Source organism: Podarcis cretensis, assembly GCF_951804945.1.
Source record: "Podarcis cretensis genome assembly, chromosome: 6".
Taxonomy (NCBI): domain Eukaryota; kingdom Metazoa; phylum Chordata; class Lepidosauria; order Squamata; family Lacertidae; genus Podarcis; species Podarcis cretensis.
The window spans coordinates 674680-700250 of record NC_137175.1 but is presented as its reverse complement, the minus strand read 5'-3'; the positions used below and the strand labels follow the sequence as shown (position 1 = coordinate 700250).

The 25571-nt window shown below is 49.9% G+C and overlaps 1 protein-coding gene across 2 annotated transcripts in view; it reads left to right on the top strand.

Moving 5' to 3' along the window:
- SLC12A5 (solute carrier family 12 member 5) overlaps nt 1-25571 on the top strand; it is a 117853-nt gene that overhangs the window by 47017 nt on the left and 45265 nt on the right. For both annotated transcript variants that reach the window (XM_079978974.1, XM_079978975.1), the window contains exon 2: nt 18188-18282. In XM_079978974.1, coding sequence (XP_079835100.1) covers nt 18188-18282 — 95 coding nt within the window. The remainder of the gene's footprint in view (nt 1-18187; nt 18283-25571) is intronic.

The window sequence follows — 25571 nt, the reverse complement described above, 5'->3', positions numbered from 1 at the left end:
GGAGAAAGGTTGTTTTCTGCTGCTCCAGAGAAGCGGACACGGAGCAATGGTTCCAAACTACAAGAAAGAAGATTCCACCTAAACATTAGGAAGAACTTCCTGACAGTAAGAGCTGTTTGACAGTGGAATTTGCTGCCAAGGAGTGTGGTGGAGTCTCCTTCTTTGGAGGTCTTTAAGCAGAGGCTTGACAACCATATGTCAGGAGTGCTCTGATGGTGTTTCCTGCTTATGATTCTATGATTCTATGAATCAGTCATGTTATGAATCAGTTATGATTCTATGATTCTATGAATCAGTCAGTGGTCCATCCAGCCCAGCATCCTGTTTTCAGGGAGGCAAACCAGATGCCCCAAATGGGAAACCCCCAAGCAGGAGCTGGGCACCAGAGCAACTCTCCCCTCCTACTGGCATTCAGAAACATTGCAGGGCCAACAAGGCGCCACAGATAGCCCTCTGGTCCTCCGTGAATTTGTCCAGTACTCTTCTAAAGACATCCAAGGTGGTGGCTACCATTGTCTCCTGTGGGAGGGAGTTCCACAGATTAACCATGAGCTAGAGGCAGAGCTGGTTTGGGGAAACATTGGCATGGCATGCTGGTCGGATGTGCTCTTAGAATCAGAGAACTGTAGAAGTGGGAGGGGGACACCAAGGGTCATCTAGTCCAACCCCCTGCAGTGCATGATTTGTTGAGGCACTTCCTTTGATCTTGCCGTGACCACATGGGCACCTTCCCCTCCTTCTCCCCATCCCAAACCCACCCTGCCCCCAAACAGGCAGGGGCAAATGCAGCTTCCATGGTTGGGCTTTGAGTTTCAGAGCTGAGTTGCCAGAAAGTGGTGAGACTCCAAGCTTTTAATTGAACGAAGCTATTCTGTTTCTCTGAGTTGGGCTATAGCACCACACCAGTAAATAACCCAGCAGACAGCTCCTCATCCAGGGAATATCCAATGCCATCTGGCCTCCACCAAAATGATCTCAAAAAGGCACTCAAGTCACTAGTCTGTCCAGATTAGTGCCCTTTAAAGAAATGGAACAGATTACAGTGAAACTAGCAAAATGGGAGATGTTGGTGGTGTTGGAGTAAGGAGGGGGAGCTCTGGAGAGCTCCTCTGACCCTAGAACTGCTGCAGCCTGTGATTTTGGGGTGTGAGGCCTCCTCTGCTGCTGCTTTTGGGGTGATTTGTTGTTTAGTCGTTTACTCGTGTCCGCCTCTTCGTGACCCCCTGGACCAGAGCACGCCAGGCACTCCTGTCTTCCACTGCCTCCCGCAATTTGGCCAAACTCATGCTGGTCGCTTCGAGAACACTGTTTGGGGTGATAGGCTATTGCTATAAACATTTCCTCACAGAAGAGTGCAGTGGCCAATCTAGTCATAGAATCCTAGAATTGGAGAGTTGGCAGGGTCCCTGGGGGACATCTAGACCAACCCCCCGCAATGCAGGAATCTCAGCTCAAGCATCCATGATGGATGGCCACCCAACTTCTGCTTAAAGTCCTCCAGGGAAGGAGAGCCCATGACCTTCCACGGGAGTCCCTACCACTGTCAAACGACTCTTGCTGTTGGAAAGTCCTTGCTAGTGTTCCGTCACCATCTTCTTTTTCACAACTTCAGTCTGTTTCTTTGGGTCCTGCCCTCCAGAGCGGCACAAAACAGGCTTCCTCCGTCTTCCATGTGGCTTCCCTTTAGATAGGTGAAGATGGCTCTCCTGTCTCCTCTTATTCTCACAGTGGCCAGCCAGGCGCCCCAGTGGAAACCGGCAAGCAGAGCCCAGGCACAGGCAACTGGTGTTCAGAAGCATCGCTGACAGTGGAGGCAGAGCAGAGCCATTGACAGACTTCTGTGATAGATTTATTGTGATAGATTTATCTTTAGGCGCCGGGGGAAAATGTTCCTCTTCAACCAGACCTTTAGCTGATTGACATCCCAGGCCCTTTTAAATGTGTTGTGGGGGGGGGGGTCGTGGGTTTGTTTTCATTCCTATTTTTATTACGTATTTGTGTTTTTATTGTAATTTTATGTTGTGGCCTGCCCTGAGATCTACGGGTATAGGGTGGTATGCTTATTTATTTCATTTTTTTATGATTCTATTAACGTTGCTCCTGAAATAACGAATGCAAAATGCTTTAAACACCACGAAGCCCATTGCAAACCCCAGACCTCACAGTTCCTATCCAGAGCTTCGTTTGTGCCTGGAGTCAACTGTTTTCAGGGCCAAGCAACTCTGAGCATGTACAGAGAGCAAATTGAAATCCTCCCCGCTTTTAGGATCGTGGTCCAGCCTTCCCAGCGGAGACAGTCCGGCTTTAGCTTCTGAGCTGCCTTGACACGAGGGGGGGGGGGCTTGTCTGCCTGTCTGTCCCTGAGTGTCCTTCCTCCCACTGGCTTAAGGGAGGTCAGTGGCCGCCTGCCCTTTGCTCCCCAGGACTGTAGTGACCGCAGACCAACTGTGAGCAGCTGAGGCAGAGCAGTGATGCACAGCCAACACGGTCGCCTCGCCGATTGCAGTGCTGTGATTCAGATTGAGCCAAGAGATTTGCCTGGCTGGGGGGGGGGAAGGAGCTGCTCCTCCTCCCTCTGGCCTTTGGGCACCCGGATGTGGGAGGAGGGAGGGTGAGGGGGTCCCCAGCCCCCTCTTCCTGCCCCTCGCCCCTAGGAGGGAGGCAGCGGTGCGTCCCAGGGGCCTGGCCAGCTTTATTGTTACATAAGAGCCTTGGGAGCCCAGGCTCCTCTTCTGGGTTGCCATGGAAACCGACCTAGTGATGGGGATGGCTGTGGCCTGCGTGGCCGCGTGGAGACGCGAGGGACAGGCTGGGTGGGGGTCTGCAAAAGCCTCCCCCCCCACGCAGCCCCTGCGTCTGGCCTCCCCAAGCATTCTTCCTCGCTGGGGAAGGGGCTCTTATCTGACCCCCACCCTGAGTCAGGCGCCCCCATTCCTTTCAGCAGGAAAAAGGCAGCAAGTTCATGGGGGGGGGGTCATCCAGAGAAGGGAAGGGCCCCTCCGCCCGCCCCACAGCACAGCTGCCCGCAGAAGAAGGCAAATCCATTTACGAGGCTGAACGCTTTAATCAGTTTATCAGTATGATTGGCCAACTAATGCTCTAATTGCAGATTAAATGTGCCCCTGATTAATCAGTGGGGGTGAATAAGCCAAACGCTCAGGGATTTAGGTGTCTTAAAGGGGCCCTCCCCACCACGCAGGCTGAGGAGATGTCAGGGCAGGGCCAGCCCCCCCTCCCCGCCCCGTGCCACGAAAGATGGAGCAGGCGCTTTTAGGCTCACGCTCCTCCCTGGCCTGCATCTCAATCCAGCAGACCTTTCGAAAATGTAAGTTAAGAGCAGCTTCCTTCAGAAGCCTCAAATGGCAGCTTCGCTGGGGGTTTGCAATATGTGCATTTTGGGGGATTTAAACCAATTCATGTGCACCAAAACAGTTGATTTGGTGTTGTTGTTTTTTTAAAAAAAATGTAGTTAGCCTGAGCAGAAAAGGGAGACCAAGATGATGAAGGGGCTGGAAACCAAGCCTTGTGAGGAACGGCTGAGAGGAGATAGGAGAGCCTTCTTCCAATATCTGGAGGGCTGCCCCATGGAGGAGGGAGCAGGCTGCATTCCTGCACTGCTGGGGGTTGGATTAGAGGACCTTGGGGGTCCCAACTCCACAATTCTGTGATTCTGTTCTGTGATTCTAAGGAGCACTTAAGCCAGCTGTGCACTTTGTTTCCAGAAGAGGAGCTGGCAAGTTAACAGGACCAGAGATTGCATACCCTCCAACATTTCTCCGCTGAAAAGAGGGAGGTCCGAAGAAAAAGCCTGTTGTCTTTGTCCATGGAGTTTTCTGGGCAGGGATACTGGAGTGGCTTGCGGGTTCCTGCTCCTGGTGGATCACATTTGGTCAAAACTCTCCACTATGACTTGTCCGTCTTGGGTGGCCCTGCATGGCGCAGCTTGTAGCATTTCTGAGTTATTCAAGCCCCTTTGCCACGAGAAGGCAGTGATCCATGAAATACTCACTGGAAGGACAGATCGTGAAGCTGAGGCTCCAAGACTTTGGCCACCTCCTGAGAAGAGAAGACTCCCTGGAAAAGACCCTGATGTTGGGAAAGATGGAGGGCACAAGGAGAAGGGGACGACAGAGGACGAGATGGTTGGATAGTGTTCTCGAAACTACCAGCATGAGTTTGACCAAACTGGGAGGCAGTGGAAGACAGGAGTGCCTGGCGTGCTCTGGTCCAGGGGGCCACGAAGAGTTGGACACGACTCAACAACAAGGAAAAGCAGGACATTTTGGGATCAAATCAGAAACTGGGACTGGAACATAGGGACACTGGGAGGGTCTGGAGATTGTGCCTGCCTCAGTTGACCAAACTGAACGTTATACAGCTTGTCAATGTCCTTCTTTAAACGGGCTGCCCAGAACTGGACACAGGACTGCAGCTGGGATCTGACCAGGGCAGAACAGAGCTGTCCTTGTGCACCTATTTGTGCCATCTCAGCTCTGAGGCTGCCTTTGGAGGCTGGTGCCCAAAAGTTCTCCCTTCCACCTTCCAGGCTGGTCTCCTCTGCCTGCCCTTTCTCTGCATGATCCAGGCTGCCTTCCTCCTGGCAGTGCCCTGGCTGCTGCTCCTCTCTGCCCAGGCTCTCTGTTGGTCGAGGGATGGCTCTGGCATCCCTGGGGCACTGCCAGCCTCATTCCTCAGTACTGCTGCCATGCGCGTCCATCTCAGACCCTTCCTTCTCTCTCCTGGGCCTGGCTGGTTCCGGCTGCTTGCAAAGTTCAGCCGCCACTGGGCTTTCGCCTGCCTCACGGCTCCTGGGAGGCGTTGTCCCACACAGGCCCTGCTCCGTGGGCTCCTCCGAGTGAGCAAGCAGTGCATTTGGGTCTCCTGGGTGCTGCGAAGCCCAGCTGCCCTGACTGCAAGCTCAGCGTGGGCTCCCTTCTGCTCCCTGGGGACAGAGAGGCAGGAGGGACGGCTTGGTCCCGGGGGGGGGGGTTTAAGGGGAATTAGAGGAAGCTTCTCTGCCCTGGGAGGGTCAGCAGCACCAGAGGATAATGGTCTCAGAAGCTGATAAAAATCATGGATGGCATGGAGAAAGTGGACAGAGAAATGTTGTGGACGTCCGAAGAAGCTGAGAGCTGGAAGATTCAAGGCGGATAAAGCCCTGCCCTTTTTCACACAGCACGGAGTTAAACTGTGGAACTCCCTCCCACATGAGGCAGGGACGGCCACCAACTTGGATGGCTTTGAAAGAGGATGGCTATTGGATTCTAATGGATTACTGAATATTGTTTTATTTGATAGGAGTTGTTTGTTTTAAAGCTATTCTGATTTTCTTTATTGAATCAGATTGTTACTATTAATGTTTGATTTTTTATTATTATTATTTTTATGTGTGTTGGATGGTGCCCAGAATGGCTAGGGCAACCCAGCCAGATCGGTGGAGTATTATTATTACAGTATTATTATTATTATTATTATTATTAATTCTTATTACTCATGGAGGAGGAGAGGGCTATGGATGGCTACGATGGCTCTGCTCTGCCTCCATAGTCAGAGGCAGCAATAATAATAATAATAATAATAATAATAATAATAATAATAATAATAAATTTTATTTATACCTCACCCTCCCCGGCCAAAGCCAGGCTCAGGGTGGCTAACATCAGTAAAATTACAGTGAAAAACATAATAGGTGGAGAAAAAACCCCAATTTAAAATACAGGTTAAAATGCAATTTTAAAAAGCAGCCTCATTTTAAAAGTAGCCCATAAATCAAAATCAAGACCATAAGGGGAGGGAAACATAAGGGGCAGACTGAATCAAAACCAAAGGCCCAGCGGAACAGCTCCATCTTGCAGGCCCTACAGAAAGATGTCAAGTCCCGCAGGGCCCTAGTCTCTTGGGACAGAGCGTTCCACCAAGTCGGGGCCAGTACTGAAAAGGCCCTGGCCCTAGTTGAGACCAGTCTAACCACCTTGCGACCTGGGACCCCCAAAGTGTTGTCATTTGTGGACCTTAAGGTCCTCTGCGGGGCAGACCAGGAGAGGCTGTCCTGTAGGGATGCTTCCGGATCCCAGTTGCTGGGAAGCCCAGGAGGGAGAGGGGCTCTTGGGCTTGGATCCTGCCTGCAGCTCTCCCACAATGGGCATCTGGTTGGCCCCTGTGAGGACAAGACGCTGTTCTTGATGGGCTCTTGGTTCCCCAACCCTCTCGCCCACCAGCTCCCTGCCCTCAGTCCCCCTCCCCACATCCTTTGGGAGACAGTCAGGGCCTGGTCCTCTGCTCCCTTGGGAGTCCCCTGCCATTGGCCACAGGCTGACCCCCCCACTGCTGCCCCACTGCAAGTGATTGTCTAAGCTCCAGCTCTTCTGGTTGTGCAGCGAAGACAAGCCTGGTGATGGCAGAGGCCCTGGAGTGATGGCGTCCCCCTGGACTGCCCCCCAGGGGAGTCTCCCTCCCCCCGCCACTGGCTTCTTGGGGTTGTGGGGTCCCAGGAGCCTCCCTCCTTCATCTGCCACAAGCGACCAGGGGAGGGGGGAGGTTAGAACTGGTTGCCCTTGGCTCCGCAATCTGCTTTTCAGATGTTTGCCCATTAACATCTGGCTGGCTGGTTCCTCAACTCTCTCCCCCCCCTCTCTCTGGCTGGGTTTATCTGCGCAGCTCTGGTTATATATTGTGCTCTTCCGATCCCCCTGGGGGGCCCAGGGTGCTTGCATGTTTCAGGCAGACGTGGGGGGGGGGGAGAGCGAACATGACAGGGCTCAGAGCTCTGCGCAAAGCATGTGTGGACAAGGATCCGGCTGGCTTGCTTGTTATCTACACTTGGGCCTCCCCCCTCCCCCCCCCCCCGGGGCTCTGGATGTTGCATTTTTAGACTGGTGCGGGTGGGTTTGCGTGTGCTCATGCATGGCGAGCAGAGGAGCACTTCCGCATCAAAGTTTCATAAGCGAGGTGCATTTTCCACTCTGCGAGAGATGCTTGTCGTGTTCCCCGGGACTTGGGCGGGGGCAAAAGGCTCCCAAAGCAAAAGGCATTTGGCAAGCAGAGGGCTAGGAGCACGGTTAATTCAGAGGCAAAGTCGTCATGCGAGGAAACTTGCTGGCAGCACAAGCCTATACATATTCACTCAGAAGTAAAACACAGGGGGAAAAGCACTTTTAATGCACGCATAGTTAATCGCTGGAACTCGCTGCCCCAGGAGGCAGCGATGGCTGCCAGCCTGGATGGCTTTAAAAGAAGATTGGACAAATTCATGGAGGAGGAGAGGGCTAGCAATGGCTTCTAACCTGGTCTGCCCCACAGAGGACCTCAAGGTCCATAAATAGCAACACTTTAGAGGTCCCGGGCCCCAAGCAAGTCAGATTAGTCTCAACCAGAGGCAGGGCCTTTTCAGCACTGGCCCCGGCCTGGTGGAACGCTCTGTCTCATGAGACCAGGGCCCTGCGGGATCTGATTTCTTTCTGCAGGGACTGTAAGAAAGAGTTGTTTTGCCTGGCCTTTGGCTTGGAATCAACTTGATCCCCTTCCCCTCCCCCTCTTTCCTTTCTCCTTCTGTGATGGAACTCCTCTTTGGGGACTTCCCTGGCTTTTTTCTGGCCCACGTAGGAATAGTCTGGATAGCTGGCCTTGGTGAAGACTTGACGTTTTCATCCCCAAAAACGTTTTTGATTTGAGTTCCTACTGAAATGAGGCTGCATCTTAATGTTGTATTTTAATCTTGTTTTTAACTTGTATTTTAATCAGTTGTTTTTATATCTGGTGTTAGCCACCCTGAGCCCGGTCTTGGCTGGGGAGGGCGGGGTATAATAAAATGCATTGTTGTTGTTGCTGTTGTTGTTGTTATTATTATTATTACCAAGTTGGCTCTGCTCTGCCTCCATAGTCAGAGGCAGCGATGCTTCTGGATCCCAGTTGCTCTTGTGCCCGGATCCTGCTGGTGGATTTCCTGCAGGCATCTTGGTGAGCACGTGTGAGGAGAGGAGATGCTGAACTGGGTGGGCCACTGGCCTGATCCAGCAGGCTCTGGTTCTGATGGGTCAGTGCCCCTGAGTGCAGAGTGTGACCCTCCTAGCTCAGTGTTTAAAGGACCCCAACCTTGGCTAAGGATGGCCTTGCTTTCGCTGCCTTCTTGACTAGTCATCTAATTATATTTGTGCGCATTGACCAGCTGCAAAACCTTGAAAAATAAAGCATTTTGAAGAAATGGGGCATGTTCTTTTCAGTGTGAGATGACTTATGATTTAATAAATAGAACCTACCCTTTGTTGATATAGGGACGCGGATGGCGCTGTGAGTTAAACCACAGAGCCTCGGACTTGCCGATCAGAAGGTCGGCGGTTCGAATCCCCGCGACGGGGTGAGCTCCCATTGCTCGGTCCCTGCTCCTGCCAACCTAGCAGTTCGAAAGCACCTCAAAGTGCAAGTAGATAAATAGGTACCGCTCCAGCAGGAAGGTAAACGGTGTTTCCGTGCGCTGCTCTGGTTCGCCAGAAGCGGCTTAGTCCTGCTGGCCACATGACCCGAAAGCTGTACGCCGGCTCCCTCGGCCAATAAAGAGAGATGAGCGCCACAACCCCAGAGTCGCCTGCAACTGGACCTAACGGTCAGGGTTCCCTTTACCTTTACCCCTTGTTGATGGGAAGAAAGGTAATTCTAATAGTTTATTTTCCTTCACATCTTGGAATGCGAAATATTTGGCGACTGCCGGTCAGAGAAGTGAACCAAGCAGTTTTAAGAAATAATATACTCCAGGTCCATCCATGTACATCAAGGCCAGATTAGGACATGCTCTGTCAAGTTTCAGAGCACCCCTGCCCTGTGTTACCATAAGACAGGTGTGTGTTATTCTAAGACATGCATTATTCCTTCTTGCATTGCAGGGGCTTTGACTAGATGACACTTTTGGTCCCTTCAGACTCTGCAATTCTGTAATTCTGTAACACTAAGGACAAGGGAAACATAAATAATACAGTATCCTGTTTGGATATGCACATGTACAAAAATATGACAACCGAAAGCATATATCTTGCAATACTTCTATTAACTTTTTCACCCATTATGTAAAATCTGGTTTAAAGAATTGTACTAACCTGAGACCCTAAACTGTAGCTGAGTGAGGCAGTACATAAATCTGGCTCTCGTGTCCATGAACAGAGGCTGATTCCTCTGAGCCAACCCCAGTTTCCTCTGCTTCTTACTAGTCAGAGGAAAGTCGTATTCCTCTTCTAATGTTGGCCTCTGGCTATATCCGGGCAGAGTATTCAGTGTTTTAATGTTATATATCTTTGGTCCAAAGGGACCGTGGATGCTGACTCCATTTCCATCTCTCTTCCAATACCCTTAACTGCCGTCCCCCCTCATTCCAGAGCTCTCCCACATAATGGGACTGCAGAAATGACTTTGAGGGGGAATCGCTTGGGCCTCTGCTGAACTGACGCTGCAGGTGGTTCAGGCTTGTGGGAGATCCCGAGGGGACCATCCAGTTACAGGGGGTGGGATCGGTTTCAGTTGTTGCAGCTTGAGGGTGCGGGCAGGAGATGGCTGGTGAAATCTAGAATCACATTCCAACCCCCTACAATGCAGGAATCACAACGAAAGAGAGCTGGCCAGAGGCAGACCTCGAGGGGGGTGGAACTCGGCCCCCACCAGGCCCTGGGGTCTCCTGCAAGGAATTCCTGGCATGAGGGATCGATCTTCATGTCCTCTTTACAGACATCTCCCCCCTCCCCATTTTTTTATTCATTTTATAACACAGCTAAACAACACAAACAGAAAAACAAGCAATGCAAACAAATTCTTGTCTTATCCTTATTTTTTCTAAACATTGTTAGGTGGGCTTCCCCAAGTCCCCCCCCCCATCTGATTTTCATTTTACCTCATCTTTAGCAGTTTACATATATCATAATTTTTAACCTTTCTTATCACACTTACTTTTACCATAAAAATCTTCACATTTTATCACTTACAAATAATACTATTTTAAAATACACTATCTTCTACTTCTAACCCTACAGCCTATATCCACTTCCAAAGCTATTCTAGAATTTAAATATTAACATATTTTTTCAAATATTCCTTAAACTTCTTCCAGTCTTCTTCCACTGTTTCTTCTCTCTGGTCTTGGAGTCTCCCGGTCACTTCGGCAAGTTCCATATAGTCCATCATCTTCACCTGCCATTCTTCGATAGTTGGTAAATCTTGTTTCTTCCAATTCTTCGCTAGCAATATTCTCGCAGCTGTTGTGGCATACAGAAAAAAAGTAACATTCTTTTTGGGGATTTCACCCTCCACTATACCAAGTAAAAAGGCTTCTGGTTTTTTAATAAATGTGTTTTTCTACACTTTTTTCAGTTTATTATAAATCCTTTCCCAGAAGTCTTTTACCTTGGGGCACGTCCACCACATGTGGTAAAAGGTTCCTTCTTTTTCCTTACATTTCCAGCATTTATTATCATGAGTTGATACATTTTTGCTAACTTCACTGGTGTTAAGTACCATCTGTACTTTACAGACATCTTTTTAACACAGAGTTGGTCTGCCAATGGGCCTGATCCCTGAAGCCAGCTCCCCAGAGGGCACTTCCTTGGGGATCCTGCCCTCTTCGGCTCTGTGGACAATGACCAAGCCAGTGTAGACAGGAGTGTGAACAGGATGGGAAGATGGGCTTGCGAGAGCTCCTCTGGGTTGGAGATTCTGCCTGCCTGCCCTCGTCTGTGCCAGCTCACTGTCCAAGCGAGGAGTGAGCAAGCACTGGCCAGGCGGCCCTTCAGCGAGGGGGTTGGGGGGGCGGCAGTGGGGCAGGTGGGGCTCCGGGGCCCAGAGACCCCCAGAGGCAGGTAGGGCAGGATGGGGATCCCTGTTTGGGGGTTCCTGGTTTGGGCCACCTCAAAAACGTGCACCCGGGGCCATGGGCCTTTGCCCCCCATTCTATAACAACAACAACAACAACATTATTTATACCCCACCCATCTGGCTGGGTTTCCCCAGCCACTCTAGGCAGCTTACAGCACATAAAAAATTGTAAAACATTAGACATTAAAAATTTTCCATAAACGGGGCTGTCTTCTAGAAATCAGATAGACCTTTCTTCCTCCATGAATTTGTCTAATCCTCGCTGCCTCCCGTGGGAGGGAGACCCATAGTAAGTGTGCGCAGGATCACAGCTTGTGTCTGGATATTCTTGAATCTAAATTTAACACGCACCGTGGTAGTGCTTAGCAACTATATCCATTCTTCTTTTCTTTTTTTATCTCAAATGCCCCAAATTCCAATTAGTTGGATTTTGAGAAATTGCGGTTGAAGGAGTGGTTCTTTTAAGTAGAACTGAGCAGCCAACATTTCTTTTTCTTAATGATTTGCCTCTGCTGTGTCCAGATCGCTTGAATGGGAGGCTCAATTTCAGCCCCTCCCTCCAGAAACCCTGAAATGAAATGAAATGAGGTCATGTTTTCCCTGAGCATGAAAGGCCAAAGCAGATTACAAGGAATAAGATGATGCTGGAAATGAATGTTAATGAAGTGTTAAAAAAAGAAGAAAAGGGTGCGCAATGGACAGCAGCTTATCTAGGAAACAGATCTTTGTTCAGGGGGAAAAGATCAGTGAATCCACCAGATCACTGAGTTGTGGGGGGAAAGGCTAATACAGGGGTCAGCAAACTTTTTCAGCAGGGGGCCGGACCACTGTCCCTCAGACCTTGTGGGGGGCCGGACTATATTTTGAAAAAATAAATGATCAAATTCCTATGCCCCACAAATAACCCAGAGATGTATTTTAAATAAAAGGACACATACTACTGATGTAAAAACACGCTGATTCCCAGACCGTCTGCGGGCCGGACTGAGAAAGCGATTGGGCCGGATCTAGCCCCTGAGCCTTAGTTTGCCTCCCCACGGGCTAATAGGACAAGCATTTTCAGAAAGGGACTGCAAATACCCTTTGTCAACCTGGCATTAAGGCATCTCTGGTGTGGCTGCAGTCAGAAGCCTCTGGACAGCCCTGCTTGCCTCATGGTCACCAAGCATGGAACCCTGAGCTGGGAAAGGAAAGGCAGCAGGATCAGGACCTGGAGGAGGAGGAGGAAAGGACAGTCAGGGACCGGCTGGGGGCAGGGGTGGGGGAGAGACCCCCATGGCCAGGAGGACTCCGGGGCACAAGGTGAGGCATGGCGTCTACGCTCTGGTCAGATTACGCAGGGCTGCCTCTGAAGAGGGTTCGGAAACTTCAGCTGGTGCAGAATTCAGTGTCCGGGTTGCTCACTGGGGAAAGAGGGTCCGAGCATTTTGCATGGATCCTGGCCCAATGACACTGGCTGCCAATTTGTTTCTGGGCCCAGTTCATAGAATCATAGAATTGCAGAGCTGGAAGGGACCCTGCGGGACATCTAGTCCAGCCCTCTGCAATGCAGAAATTTCAACTCAAGCATCCATAACGGCTCTGGCTATTAGAAAGTTCTTCCTCATGTTCAGTTGGAATCTCCTTTCTTGCAACTTCAAGCCATAGGTTCAAGTTATACCTTCCAGAGGAGAAGGAAACAAGCTTCCTCCATGTGACAGCCCTTAAGATATTTGTTGTTGTTTTTTTAAAAGATGTTTATTGAGGTTTTACCAACAGAAAAAATAAAAAGTAATTACAGAATAAAAAAGAAAAAGTTGCAAATACAAAAATACAAATGAAAAATACAAAATATCTGAAAAGTGAAAAAGAAAAAACAATTAGAGAGAAAAAAAATCAGTCTTTTCATATCTTATATTTTGTTTACATGTTTCCTGACCTCCTCACACCTCCCTTTTTCGTATTCCAGTTCACATGATTGGTTCAGCAAATCCTTTCCCTCTTTGTTTTAATCTTAATTCTATATCTTAACATATTACAGCTTCATATTTTCATCTGATTATCAATCCATTTTTTACATACTCTTTTTAACCTTATTGCTAAAACCATTTCAATCCAACATCATTTTAACATTCATTAATTTTACAATATTTCTGCAAATAGTCTAAATTTCTTCCAATCTTCTTCCACCAACTCTTCTCCCTGGTCTCGGATTCTGCCAGTCATTTCCGCCAGTTCCATATAGTCCATTACTTTCATCTGCCATTCTTCCAGGGTGGGTAGATCTTGTGTCTTCCAATACTTCGCTATGAGTATTCTTGCTGCTGTTGTGGCATACATAAAGAAAGTTCTATCTTTCTTTGGCACCAATTGGCCAACCATGCCCAGGAGAAAGGCCTCTGGTTTCTTCAAGAAGGTATACTTAAATACCTTTTTCAATTCATTATAAATCATCTCCCAGAAAACCTTAATCCTTGGGCACGCCCACCAAAGGTGAAAGAATGTACCTTCAGTCTCTTTACATTTCCAACACTTGTTATTGGGCAGATGGTATATTTTTGCAAGCTTGACTGGTGTCATGTACCACCTGTATATCATTTTCATAATATTTTCTCTTAAGGCATTACATGCCGTAAATTTCATACCTGTGGTCCATAACTGTTCCCAGTCAGCAAACATAATGTTATGTCCAACATCTTGTGCCCATTTTATCATAGCAGATTTAACCGTTTCATCCTGAGTATTCCATTTCAACAGCAAGTTATACATTCTTGATAGATTCTTAGTTCTGGGATCTAACAGTTCTGTTTCCAATTTTGATTTTTCCACCTGGAAGCCAATTTTTTAATCCAAATTGTAAGCCTCCCTTATTTGATAATAGTGAAGCCAGTCTCGCACTTTCTCTTTTAGTTTCTCAAAACTCTGCAATTTCAATTTGTCACCCTCCTGTTCCAAAATCTCCCAATATTTTGGCCATTTGGCCTCCATATTGAGCTTTTTCAAAGCCTTCGCTTCCATCGGTGACAACCACCTTGGGGTTTTACTTTCAAGTAAGTCTTTATACCTTATCCAGACGTTAAACAATGCTCTTCTAACAATATGGTTTTTAAATGCTTTATGTGCTTTAACCTTGTCATACCACAAATATGCATGCCACCCAAAAACATTATTAAAACCTTCTAAATCCAAAATGTCAGTGTTCTCAAGAAGCAGCCATTCTTTCAGCCAGCAAAATGCGGCTGATTCATAGTACAGTTTAAGGTCTTAAGATATTTGAAGAAGGCTGATCATATCTCCTCTCAGTCTCCTCTTTTCCAGGCTAAACTTCCCCAGCTCCTTCAAGCGCTCCTCATCAGGCTTAGTTTCCAGGCCCTCCTCTGCACACCTTCCAGCTTGTCAACGCCCTTCTTAAACTATGCTGCCCAGAACTGGACACTGGACTCCAAGTGTGGCCTGTCCAAGGCAGAATAGAGCAGGACTATGACTTCTTCCCTTGATCTGGACACTAGATTTCTGTTGACAAAGCACAGAATAGCATTAGGTTTTTTTGCTGATGCGTCACATGGTGGACTAATGTTCAGCTTGTAGTATTTCAGCAGAGACCAGGTGGCCCACCTGTCGCAGGTGCTACGCTTCTATCCTGCACTGGGCTGGACTGAGGTTTGATTAGATGATCTGATGTGAGAAGCTGGACTCTGCAGGTCTTTGGTCTCATCCAGAAGACAGGCTGTTCTTGTGTCAGATTCAGTTGCCCAGAGATGCTCGTGGCCAAGGCAATGAATGAAGCCAAATTGACGGGTGGGGGAAAGGCAGGTCTGTGAATGCCACTCCCTCTTTAAGCAGCAGTCCTCACCAGAAAGTTTACTCCTTTGCTGAGAGGGCAGCAGGAGAGGGGCTGGATGGCTGCTGTGAAGAATTGCACAGGCAGTTTCTGGCTGTTGCCCTGGGAAGAGTCTTCAGCCCCAGGACAAGAGAACAATTAGCTGCCGTTCCCAGGAGGATGGGACTGTCAGAGCTATTTATCAGGCCAGCCCCGGAGCTCCCTCAGCCAGGCCAGTGTCCTTGCAAGGAGAAACTGAGAAGCAGGCAGCAGAGGCTGCAACAAGGCACAGAAGGAGGATGTAAGGACAAGTGACCCCATTTAATTGCAAGATCATGCCCTGGCCTTGTGGCAAATGACTCTGGCAGCTCAATGCCTGTCGGAGGGGGAACATTTCTTCCAATCAGGAGGGAAGTACCTGGGGATCAGGGCCCCCAAGGAGGCAGCTGCAAAGCCCCCAGACTCTGAGCAGTGGGGATCTCACTTAACTCCACGTGTTCCAATTTCTGCAGGTTCATTGAGTGGTTTGTATCGGAGAAGTGCCTCGTAGTGGGGTATATTCTGGTATTTTCTGCCAGGCCCCAGGTCCTCTGACTGACACCCCTTTTGAGCGTCTCCTCCTGCTCCTCCTCTTTATTTAAACCCATTTTCTTCAGGAAGAAAGGAAGGCTGAGAAACTGAGGCAAATAGTGAAGTTCTGAGCTCCTCCATTCATGCAAAGGGACTGGTTTTCTCCCACACACCACTTGCAAAGCACCACCTCCCAATTATACAATTAAGCACGGTACAGAGAAAGCTCTTCCCCCCCACCCCCCCATGATAAAAGTTTCAAGAATTTTCCATTGCATGGAGGGAGAGGAGAGGGGAACATTTTCTCCCTCTCTGAACACCAGGACATGGGGGCATCCAGAGAAGCTGAACATTGGAAGATTAGGATGTGGTTGAACTGTGGAACTCTCTCCCACAGGAGACAGTGTTGGCCCCCAACCTGAATAGCTTTACAAAAGGAGCTGAAGATTTATGGCAGAGAGGGCTCTCCAAGGCTCAGCTCCAAGGAGCAATGCTTCTGAATCCCAGTTGCTAGAAGCTGCAAGAGGGAGAGTTCTTGCACGCAGCTTCTGCTTGTGGCTTTCCTACAATGGGTATCTGGGTGGCTGCTGTGCAGATGCTGGACTGCAAGGGCCTCTGGGGCTGATCCAGCAGGGCTCTGTTCTCTTCTGTTCTCCTCTTCTCCAGTCCCCAAGAGTCTCCCATCCTCAGGATGAGTCGTTTTCCATTTACATCCCACTTTCCCCCCATCATGGAACTAAGAGTCCCCCCACCCTTCCTCTTGCCCCACTGCTGTCCCCCAGGGGAAACCGCTCTTTAACACTCAGTCAGAGCAAACGGCAATTCGGGTTTTCCCTGGACTGATGTTTGCTCCAATTGAGAGCTAGAGAACAAGTTTTCCCTGTGAAAGGAGTGGATTCGGGGGAAACTGCTTGGAGCCATGCTTGGTTGGGGAAACGCAGCCAGATGGGCAGGGTACAAATCATCATCATCATCATTTCATTATCAAGCAGAATACACCCCCCCAAGGCCCATGGTCTCTAAGCACGGGGCAAGTGGGAAGGTGGAGGAGCCCTAAATTTTGCCTCAATTTATTGATTTGCCTATTACTTTATTATTTTGATTTTATTTCTCAAACTTGTATACTGCCCTTCATCCAAAGACCACAGGGCAGTTCACAGCATGGAGGTCCAGTGGGATTCCCAAGCAGTCGTCTCCTGTCCAGACATTGACCAGACCCAGATGCTGACCCGTTTAGCTTCAGGGGAAAGAGGAAGAGCTGCACTTAGGATCCCAGCTGTGCAATGGGGCGTTCCCCCTCTCCCCCCATGTTGGGGGGTCTGCAGGGGGCAGGAGAGGGAGCTTCCATTACTCAAGTGGAAGTTGACTACATGAGCGGAACGGGAGTGTTGGATCTGAGCCTCGGGTTTGCTCAAGGAAGGAAAGCGAAGGTCGAAGCCATTGTTTCTGATGGGTGGGGTATAAATAAGAAATAATTATTATAATTATATTATTATTATTATTATTGATCACCCACAAAGTTAATTCAGGTTAAATAGGATAATGGAACAAGTTCTGTTGCACAACAAAATGAATAAATCTGCAAGACTCTTAGATGAGAAAGGAATGTCTCCGTGTCACAGCCCTTGAAGGAGAGATCTTGCTGCTCATTCTGCGGCACTTGCTCTGCTCAAAAATCTTGACCCAGAACTTGGCTGCTAAGGCCAAACCTTCTGGATTCTCCCTCCCTCTTCTGCTTCTGCCAAGCAGGTCCCAACAGCCCAAAAATACACGTCCACCTTCTGGCCTGGAAAGCTAGATGAGCCAAACTCTTGGCCTTCAGAAAGGAAGGTCTCCTCTGAGTGCAAAGGCTTTTCCTCATCTTTTTCCGCTCATGCTATGCCACGATGAGGGCTCATTCACACCCCCAGTATCCCCCTGGGGAAACCCACTTTTTACGGCTGAATCAGGGCTGGATGAACCATAAGCAGAACAAGCATGTGCTGAGGGCCTCAAGGGGTGGGGGATAAATAAAGTGGAAGCATACCCAAATAATCATTGTTTTCCATCTTACTGGAGGATTTATTTTGAAAAATAAAATATAATTTTATGGTTTATTGTTGTTTATATTTTGATTAAAAAATTATCATTAGTATGTTGCCCATCTGGGGGGTTTCCAACATATATAAAAACATAATAAAACATTGAACCTTTAAAAAAAAAATTCCCTATACAGGGCTGCCTTCAGATGTCTTTTGAAGGTTGTATAGTCACTTATCTCCTTGGCTTGGGGGGGTCACATATCGCCATACCCGTCTCCAATGAAAATAGAGATGTTCTAAGGACATAGCAGTCAACTTTTCCCTTTTCTTGCGAGGAATCCTATTCGGAATAAGGGAATTTCCCTTAAAAAATAGGAAACGTTGACAGCTATGCCTAAGGAAAAGCAGGACGTTCCGGGATCAAATCAGAAACTGGGATGGCTTCTGTAAATCCGGGGCTGTCCCTGGAAAACAGGGCCTGTAAGTGAAATTAAGAGGCAGTGTGGCCTAGTGGTGAGAGTGTTGGACTAGGACCTGGAGGACCTGGGTTCACATCCCTGTTTGGCCATGAAGCTCACTGGATCCATGGCCTCTCCTAAGTGGCCCCCTGCAAAGGATTCTCTAGCTGAGATTCCTGCACTGCAGGGGCTGGACTAGAGGACCTTTGGGGTCCCTTCCGACTCAGGGGAAACCCAGTCTGTGTGTGCTGCTGGTGGGAGGCCACAGAGGTGCTCCCTGCTCCATTTGTGTCCAAGCTCTGCGGATGGAGAACCCTTAGCTTTGCAGCAGGTGGACCATGAAGATGGGCTTCCAGCAGGCAAGGGCAGGGGGCAATTTGGGTGCCAAGCAGGGGGCAAATCCTGTGCAAAGTGGGTGGGTGGGAGGGAGGGGCAGGAAAATGGCCCCGTGCCTCTGGCACTGATGCATCTCTCTCTCTCTTCCCCTTCAGGCGATGGGAACCCCAAGGAGAGCAGCCCTTTCATCAACAGCACAGACCTGGAGAAGGGGAAGGAATATGACGGGAAAAACATGGCCTTGTTTGAGGTGAGCTGGGCGCGTCCTGAATCGGGAAGGGAAGATTTGGGATGGAGGAGCCACAGCTGGTGGGGGGGGGAAGAGTCTGGCATGTAGGCAGACTCAAGATGGGAAACGCAGAGCGTTAAACCAGAAGCGTTTTTGTTAGGGATTGTAGGAAAAGGCCTGCCAAGGAAATAAAAGAACTTATTTATATATGTGACTGTGGTGGGATAATGAGCTGCTTGTGCGTTGAAACTCGATCCCTCAGGGCTCACTCAGTGTAGTGAAACCCTGCCATGAGAGGAGCCCTTGAGCATGGCTCCCTCAGTCGCTGGTAGAATCTGACAGTGGGCGTTTGCGGAAGCGTTTCCAACATAAAAGCTGTTTCACAGACATGCGCCTCCTGGATTCCCTGCGTGACAGTTTCCGGCGGGGGGTGGGAGTTCTTAAGGGCTGTTCTGATACCTCCTCGCTGTTCCCACTGGAAGTATCCCAGAGCCTCCCCTCCGACTCCCTTTCCTTTGGAGCTCTCGCACTCCCCCTACTGGTTCCCTCTTCTGCTGAAGAAGAGGCTCTCCTATTCTCCTGAAGCCTTCTCACCACCTGTCCTTCCGATGGCAGTTCCCTGACATCCACCTCCCCCCCAGGGCCCCCTTCACCCCCTCCCGCCTCTTTTCTTACTGGCGGCGAGGACGGAAATCCCTGGAAGGAACTCCCCTCATCCTCCGAGGATTCAAACACTTCTAACCACGGCCTTCCGCCTCTTTCCCCCTCTTCCTCTTCTTCGTCGGAATCTGTTTCCACCTCCACTTCCGACTCTGGGAACCCTTCAAACTCCCCTTCCTCATCTGTAGTCCCGAAGTGTTCCCTCCTAAACCTTGCCACTGGTTGTGGTTTACTTGGGAAACGCCGATGAAACGTTTCTATTAAAATCTCGTCTTTGACTTCCTCTGCCGGTACCCATGCGTTTTCTGACTCTTCCTCCCCCTCCCATTCTACCAAGTATTCCACCTGATTCCCCTTCCACCTGGAATCAATGATCCCTGCCACATCCATGTTGCGTTCTCTCTCTTCTATGACGGGTGTCCGGGTGACCTCCCTCTCATGTTCCCCCCACTCACACCCCTCTCTGTATGGCGACAGTAATGACCTGTGAAATACTGGATGCAATTTCATGTGACTGGGCAATCGGAGTTTGAATGCTACTGGGTTCACCTGCTGTATGACCTCAAAGGGTCCCAACCGTTTGGGTCTCAATTTCTTACACCCTCCCTTGAACGGCAGTCCTTGGGTGGATAGCCACACCCGGTTACCCACCCTTATGGTTTCGCCTTCCCTCCTATTTCTGTCAGCTTGCTTCTTATATTCTTCTTTGGCTTTCTCTAAGTTGAGTTGGAGCTGATGGTGGATCGCTTCCATCTCTTCAACAAAATTTTCCGCTGCAGGTACACTCCACCTTCCCCCGCCCTCTCCTGGAAACGCCCGAGGATGACACCCATAATTGGCTAGAAAGGGACTCATCCCTGTGGACACGTTCTCCGCGTTGTTGTAGGCAAATTCTGCCAGAGGTAACCAGTCCACCCAATCCGTTTCTCTGTCCTTTACATAACACCTCAGATATTGTTGCAAAACCCCGTTTGCCCTTTCTGCTTGCCCATTTGTTTCTGGGTGTCTGGCGGTGGAAAAACTTACCTCCACATGCAACATGCTCATTAGTTTCCTCCAGAACCTAGAAGTAAATTGTTTTCCTCTGTCGCTCAAAACCCTCAAGGGGGCGCCATGCAACCTAAAAATGTGCTCCACAAACAACCTTGCGGTTTCTTCCGCTGTCACTGCATGTGAACAAGCTATAAAGTGGCACATCTTAGTTAGTAGATCTACCACCACCATGACCGCGGTTTTCCCTTTGGATCTCGGTAGATCGGTCATGAAGTCTATGGATACCATCTCCCATGGCCTTTCTGGGGTGGGTAAGGGTTCTAATAACCCCGCTGGCGCCAACCTCTCTCCCTTTGCTCTTTGGCACCTGTCGCATCCCCTGACATACTCCCGCACGTCCTCCCGCACCTTGGGCCACCAAAACTCCCTGGTAACCAACCACATGGTTTTGTGCTGCCCGAAGTGCCCCGCCGTGGGGCTGTCATGCAACTGCTTAAGCACCCGCCCTCTTAGTTCCCCACCTGGTATGTAGAGCGCCCCTTTGTAATATAGTTTTCCGTTCTTTTCCTCAAACCCCCCTGCGTTCTCACCTGTCTCCCTGAGTTCCCTAAGTTTCTCTTGGGCATATTCATCGTTTTCAATACCCTCTACCAGTTCTCTTTGCCCCACCAATGCCGCCCCACAAACCCAGTGGTCCTCTGAGATGATATGTCTTTCTTCCGCCCCTCCTTCCCCCTCCAAGTACTCAGGTTTTCTGGAGAGAGCGTCCGCCCTGACATTCTCAGCCCCTGGCACGTAGCGAATCTCAAAATTGAACTTGGAGAACTCTTGCGCCCATCTTACTTGTCTCTGGTTCAACACTCGGGCTGTCCTCCAGTATTCTAGATTTTTGTGGTCTGTCCGCACTTGAACCTTGTGTTGCGCTCCAATCAACAGGTGTCTCCATCTCTTGAACGCTTCGTGGACAGCGAGTAATTCTCTGTCGTACACTGTATAATTCCTCTCAGACTTGTTCAATTTCCTCGAGAAGAAGGCACACGGCCTCCATTCCGACGTATTCGCTCCTGGCTGCAGAAGCACGGCCCCCACCGCTCTGTCAGACGCGTCGGTTTCCACCCTCATCGGCTGCTGCAGATCCACGTGTAAGAGTTGTTCTTCCGAAGCAAACGCCCTCTTTAAACTTTCGAAAGCTCGCTGCGCTTCTTCCGTCCAGACAAATTTCTTCTTACTGCTGAGACAATCCGTGATGGGGGCTGTTAAATGGGCGAAGTTCTTGATGAACTTCCGATAGAAGTTTCCGAACCCCAAAAACCTCTGCACATCTTTCTTAGTTTTCGGTGGCCTCCATTCCAGCACCGCTTGCACCTTGCTAGGATCCATGGCCAGCCCCTTGTCCGACAACCGGTACCCAAGGAATTCCACCTCCCTGGTGTGGAACTGACACTTCTCCAGTTTCACCCACAGCTGGTTTTCTTGCAGTTTGCTCAGTACTTCTCGCACATCTCGCACATGCTGCTCTTCATCCTCCGAGTACACCAGTACATCGTCCAAGAACGCAGCGCAGTTCTTGTACAGCAATGGTCCTAGTACGTGATTCATGAATGATTGAAATACTGCGGAACCCGCCTGGAGGCCGAAGGGCATAACGCAGTACTCAAATGCCCCCAAGGGGGTGAACATAGTGGTTTTCCACTCATCTCCCTTTCTCATACGTATCAGGTTATACGCCCCCCTCAGGTCCAGCTTGGTAAAAATCTTCCCTTTTCTCACCCGGGTCAGAATGTCATCGATTCTGGGCATAGGGAAGCTCACGGGTTCGGACACTGCGTTTAGGGCCCTGAAATCCACAATTAATCTCGGTTTGTCCGAGTTTTTTTTGTCTACAAAGAACACTGGACTACCCCCCACCGCTCGTGACTCCCTGATGAACCCACGCTTGAGGTTTTTGTCAATAAACTCCCTTAGCTCCTGCATTTCTCTGTCAGACATTGCATACACCTTGCCCACTGGCAATTGCGCCCCTGGAAGTAAGTTGATTTGGCAGTCAAAGGGTCTGTGCGGGGGTAGTTTATCTGCTTCCCTTTCGCTGAAGACGTCGGCAAAATCTGCATATTGTCGTGGTACCCTACCTTGTTCCATTGCTTCTATCTTTGCTAACGTGGCCTGAGTCCCCACTTGGCCCCCTCTTTCTGTGCAGTGTCCCATACAATGTGCTAACCCAAAGGAAACCACTCTCTGGTGCCATCCCACAAGCGGATCATGCAGCGCTAGCCAGCTCATCCCCAAAATGATGGGCGCTCCTCCCAACGTGGCTATATTAAACGCTATCCGTTCTGTGTGTCTTGCCACCCTCATTGTCATGGGGACAGTTTGCTGGTCTACTTCTCCCCCCAACAGCGCCCTCCCATCAATCGTGGTCACCTGCAGGGGATTTTTTAAAGGAATGGTTTGTATCTGATGGGCGGCTGCAAACTCCTTACTCATAAAGTTGCAGGAGCTGCCTGAGTCTAGTAACGCCTTCACTTTTAGTGGGTGTCCGTTTGCCAGCTCCAGCAATACCTCTATTACAAGAGCTGGTCTTGGGGGTTCTGGCGTGGGCACATTTACTGTTCCTTGGCCTGGCTGCTGTGCCCCGTCGGTGGCAGCCAGGCGTTGGCTTTTACTTGCTCCTTAGCTCCTTCTCCCTCCTCCCCAACAGCTCCCGCCATTCCTTGCCATTCCTTTCTTTGCGGACAAACTCTGGCAAAATGACCTGGCTGTTGGCAGAGAAAACATTTCTTGGCGCCTTTTCCCTCCTTCTTCCGCCCTTCACTGGGGTTTGAAATTGCGCGCGCGCGCGCTGTTCCGATTTCCATCGGCTCTGCTGGCAGAGAAGGCTGCTCTGGCATCTCTGGAATGCGGAAATCCCTCCAACGCTCCCCTTTCCCTTCCCGCTTCTCCAAGGCTCTGGCCTCCTGGCGTGAGCCTATGGCCAGCGCTGATTTAGTCAGAAGGTCCATAGACTCCGCCCTGGGCCCCCGGGAAAGTTCGTCTTTCACTGCCGAAGATAGTCCTTCTTCGAACAGCATTTGTATCGGTTCCGCTGACAAATCCCATCCTAATTTATGGATCAACATGGTGAACTCAGTCCAGTACTCACGGACAGATCGGTTCCCTTGTTTACACGCCATTAACTGCCTGCGCGCCACTCCCTGCTCAATCTCGCTGGAAAACATCAGATCCATGGCGCGAAAAAACTTCCTTGTGTCCCTTAGGGCTTCATTATTGGCTGCCATTAGTGGTCTCACCCAATCTCTGGCCGGGCCTTCGAGATGCCCAATCACAAAAGCAACCCTCGAATCCTCATCAGGAAAATCATCAAACTGCAGATTGAGGGCATATTGCATCTCAGTCCTGAAGGCTTGATAATTCCTGGGATCACCCCCAAACTTCTGCACCAGTCCTGGCACTTTCCTCGAGAGCTGGGCGGCTTTCCCCTTTTCTGCATCATGAGCCCTCCTCTCCTCCAACCTCGCCGTTTGCAGAGCTAACTGTACCTCCAACATCCTGTACCTTTCTTCCAGGCTAGGACCGGCTGCAGCTGCTCCCCCATCTCCGGCTCCGGCTGGGTTGCTCATGATGCCTCTCTTTGCACAAGCTGCTTTCAGGGACTGTCAGATTGCTGTGGTGGGATAATGAGCTGCTTGTGCGTTGAAACTCGATCCCTCAGGGCTCACTCAGTGTAGTGAAACCCTGCCATGAGAGGAGCCCTTGAGCATGGCTCCCTCAGTCGCTGGTAGAATCTGACAGTGGGCGTTTGCGGAAGCGTTTCCAACATAAAAGCTGTTTCACAGACATGCGCCTCCTGGATTCCCTGCGTGACAGTTTCCGGCGGGGGGTGGGAGTTCTTAAGGGCTGTTCTGATACCTCCTCGCTGTTCCCACTGGAAGTATCCCAGAGCCTCCCCTCCGACTCCCTTTCCTTTGGAGCTCTCGCACTCCCCCTACTGGTTCCCTCTTCTGCTGAAGAAGAGGCTCTCCTATTCTCCTGAAGCCTTCTCACCACCTGTCCTTCCGATGGCAGTTCCCTGACAGTGACAATGGCGGCAAGAGTCTTGATAGCACAAGGATGGAAGAATGAGGAAATCCCGACCAAAGAACAGTGGCAAAGGAAACTGATGGACTATGCAGAACTGGCAAAATTGACACACAAACTGCGAGACGAGGACAACTGTGGCTTTAAAGAAGAATGGGAACTTTTTACAAATGACTTAAAAAAACACACCCCAAAATGAATTGGACTCCCTGGCAGGTTTTGAATAAACACACACAGATTTATTATTGTTAACATAATAAATAGATCATTTAAAGATCTTTACAATTTTATAATATGCAGAGAATAATTTGTGTTGAAAAACCAGAGAGAGGAGCTGAGGGAGGTCCGGGGTGGGGGGTTGGGGAGACTGAGGGTTTTTCTTGGTGAGGGGGGAAATGGGGGGGGGGATGAAGATATGTTTTTGATAATTTGTTATCTTGAAATTCTTAATAAAAACCATTAAAAAAGAGAGAAGGAAACACAGAGAGTTAGAGAGCAGACACGCAAACTGGGTTTCTCCTGAATCCCAGTTGCTAGAAGCTGCAGGAGGCAAGAGTTTCTCTTGCGCTCGGATCCTGATTCTGGGTTTCCCATCTGGGCATCTGGTCAGCCACTGTGAGAGCAGGATGTTGGGCTAGCTGGACCCCTGGCCTGATCCACAGGCCCTTCTTAGGGAGGTCTATTGTGGTAGCAGAACCTCCATGCTCAGGCACAGCCTACCTGTGAATGCCATTGTGCTCAGATTGTGGGCTTCCCATGGGTTCAGCCACCGTGAGAAGAGGCTGCTGGACTAGATGGGCCCTGGCCGGATCCAGCAGGCTCTTATGTCCTTATGTACAGCCTAGCTGTCAACTTTTCCCTTTTCTTGCGAGGAATCCTATTCGGAATAAGGGAATTCCCCTTTAAAAAAGGGAACAGTTGACAGCTATGATGTACAGTTCAAGGCCCAGCTTCTCCAAACAGGCTCAGGTGATGAGAAAGACCTCTGCCCTGAGGTGGGAAGGGGAGGAAGGGTTGGGCAGCTGCTTGCAATGGAGGTGTTGTCAGCAGCCAAGTCCGCTGCCTCGCTGGCCGGCCCCCTGGCCCCCCTGAACCACCCCACGCTGACCATGGTGATGGAGGAGATGAAGACCCTGAATGAGCGCAAGGGAGTCTCTGTCGTGGCCATCAAGCGGACCCCATCCGCCTGAAGGTGGCCCTGGCCAAAGGCCTGGAAAGGGGCTGCCTCATCCGGCCACAAAACTCTTCCGCCCTGGGGGCCACAGGGAGATTCAAGCTGGGCACAAAGGAAGCCAAGGGAAAGAAGAGCCCAGAAAAGCATTCGGATTCGCATGGAAAAACAGCGCCCACACCGAAGAAAGCGGCCAAGAATCCCAAGGCAAAGGTTCCTGTGGAGAAACCGAGGCAGGGAGCAATTGCAGAAGGGAAGGAGGAGGAGGAGGAGGAGGCTTCCAGCCAGAGGACCAAGGCGAAAGCTAGCAAGCATCCAGGGAGAGAAAGAGGCCCAAATCCTCAAGAAACGGAGCTCTCCCAAGGCCCTCCTGGCAAACACACCCGGTGCCCCCCGGAAAGCAAGACGGGGG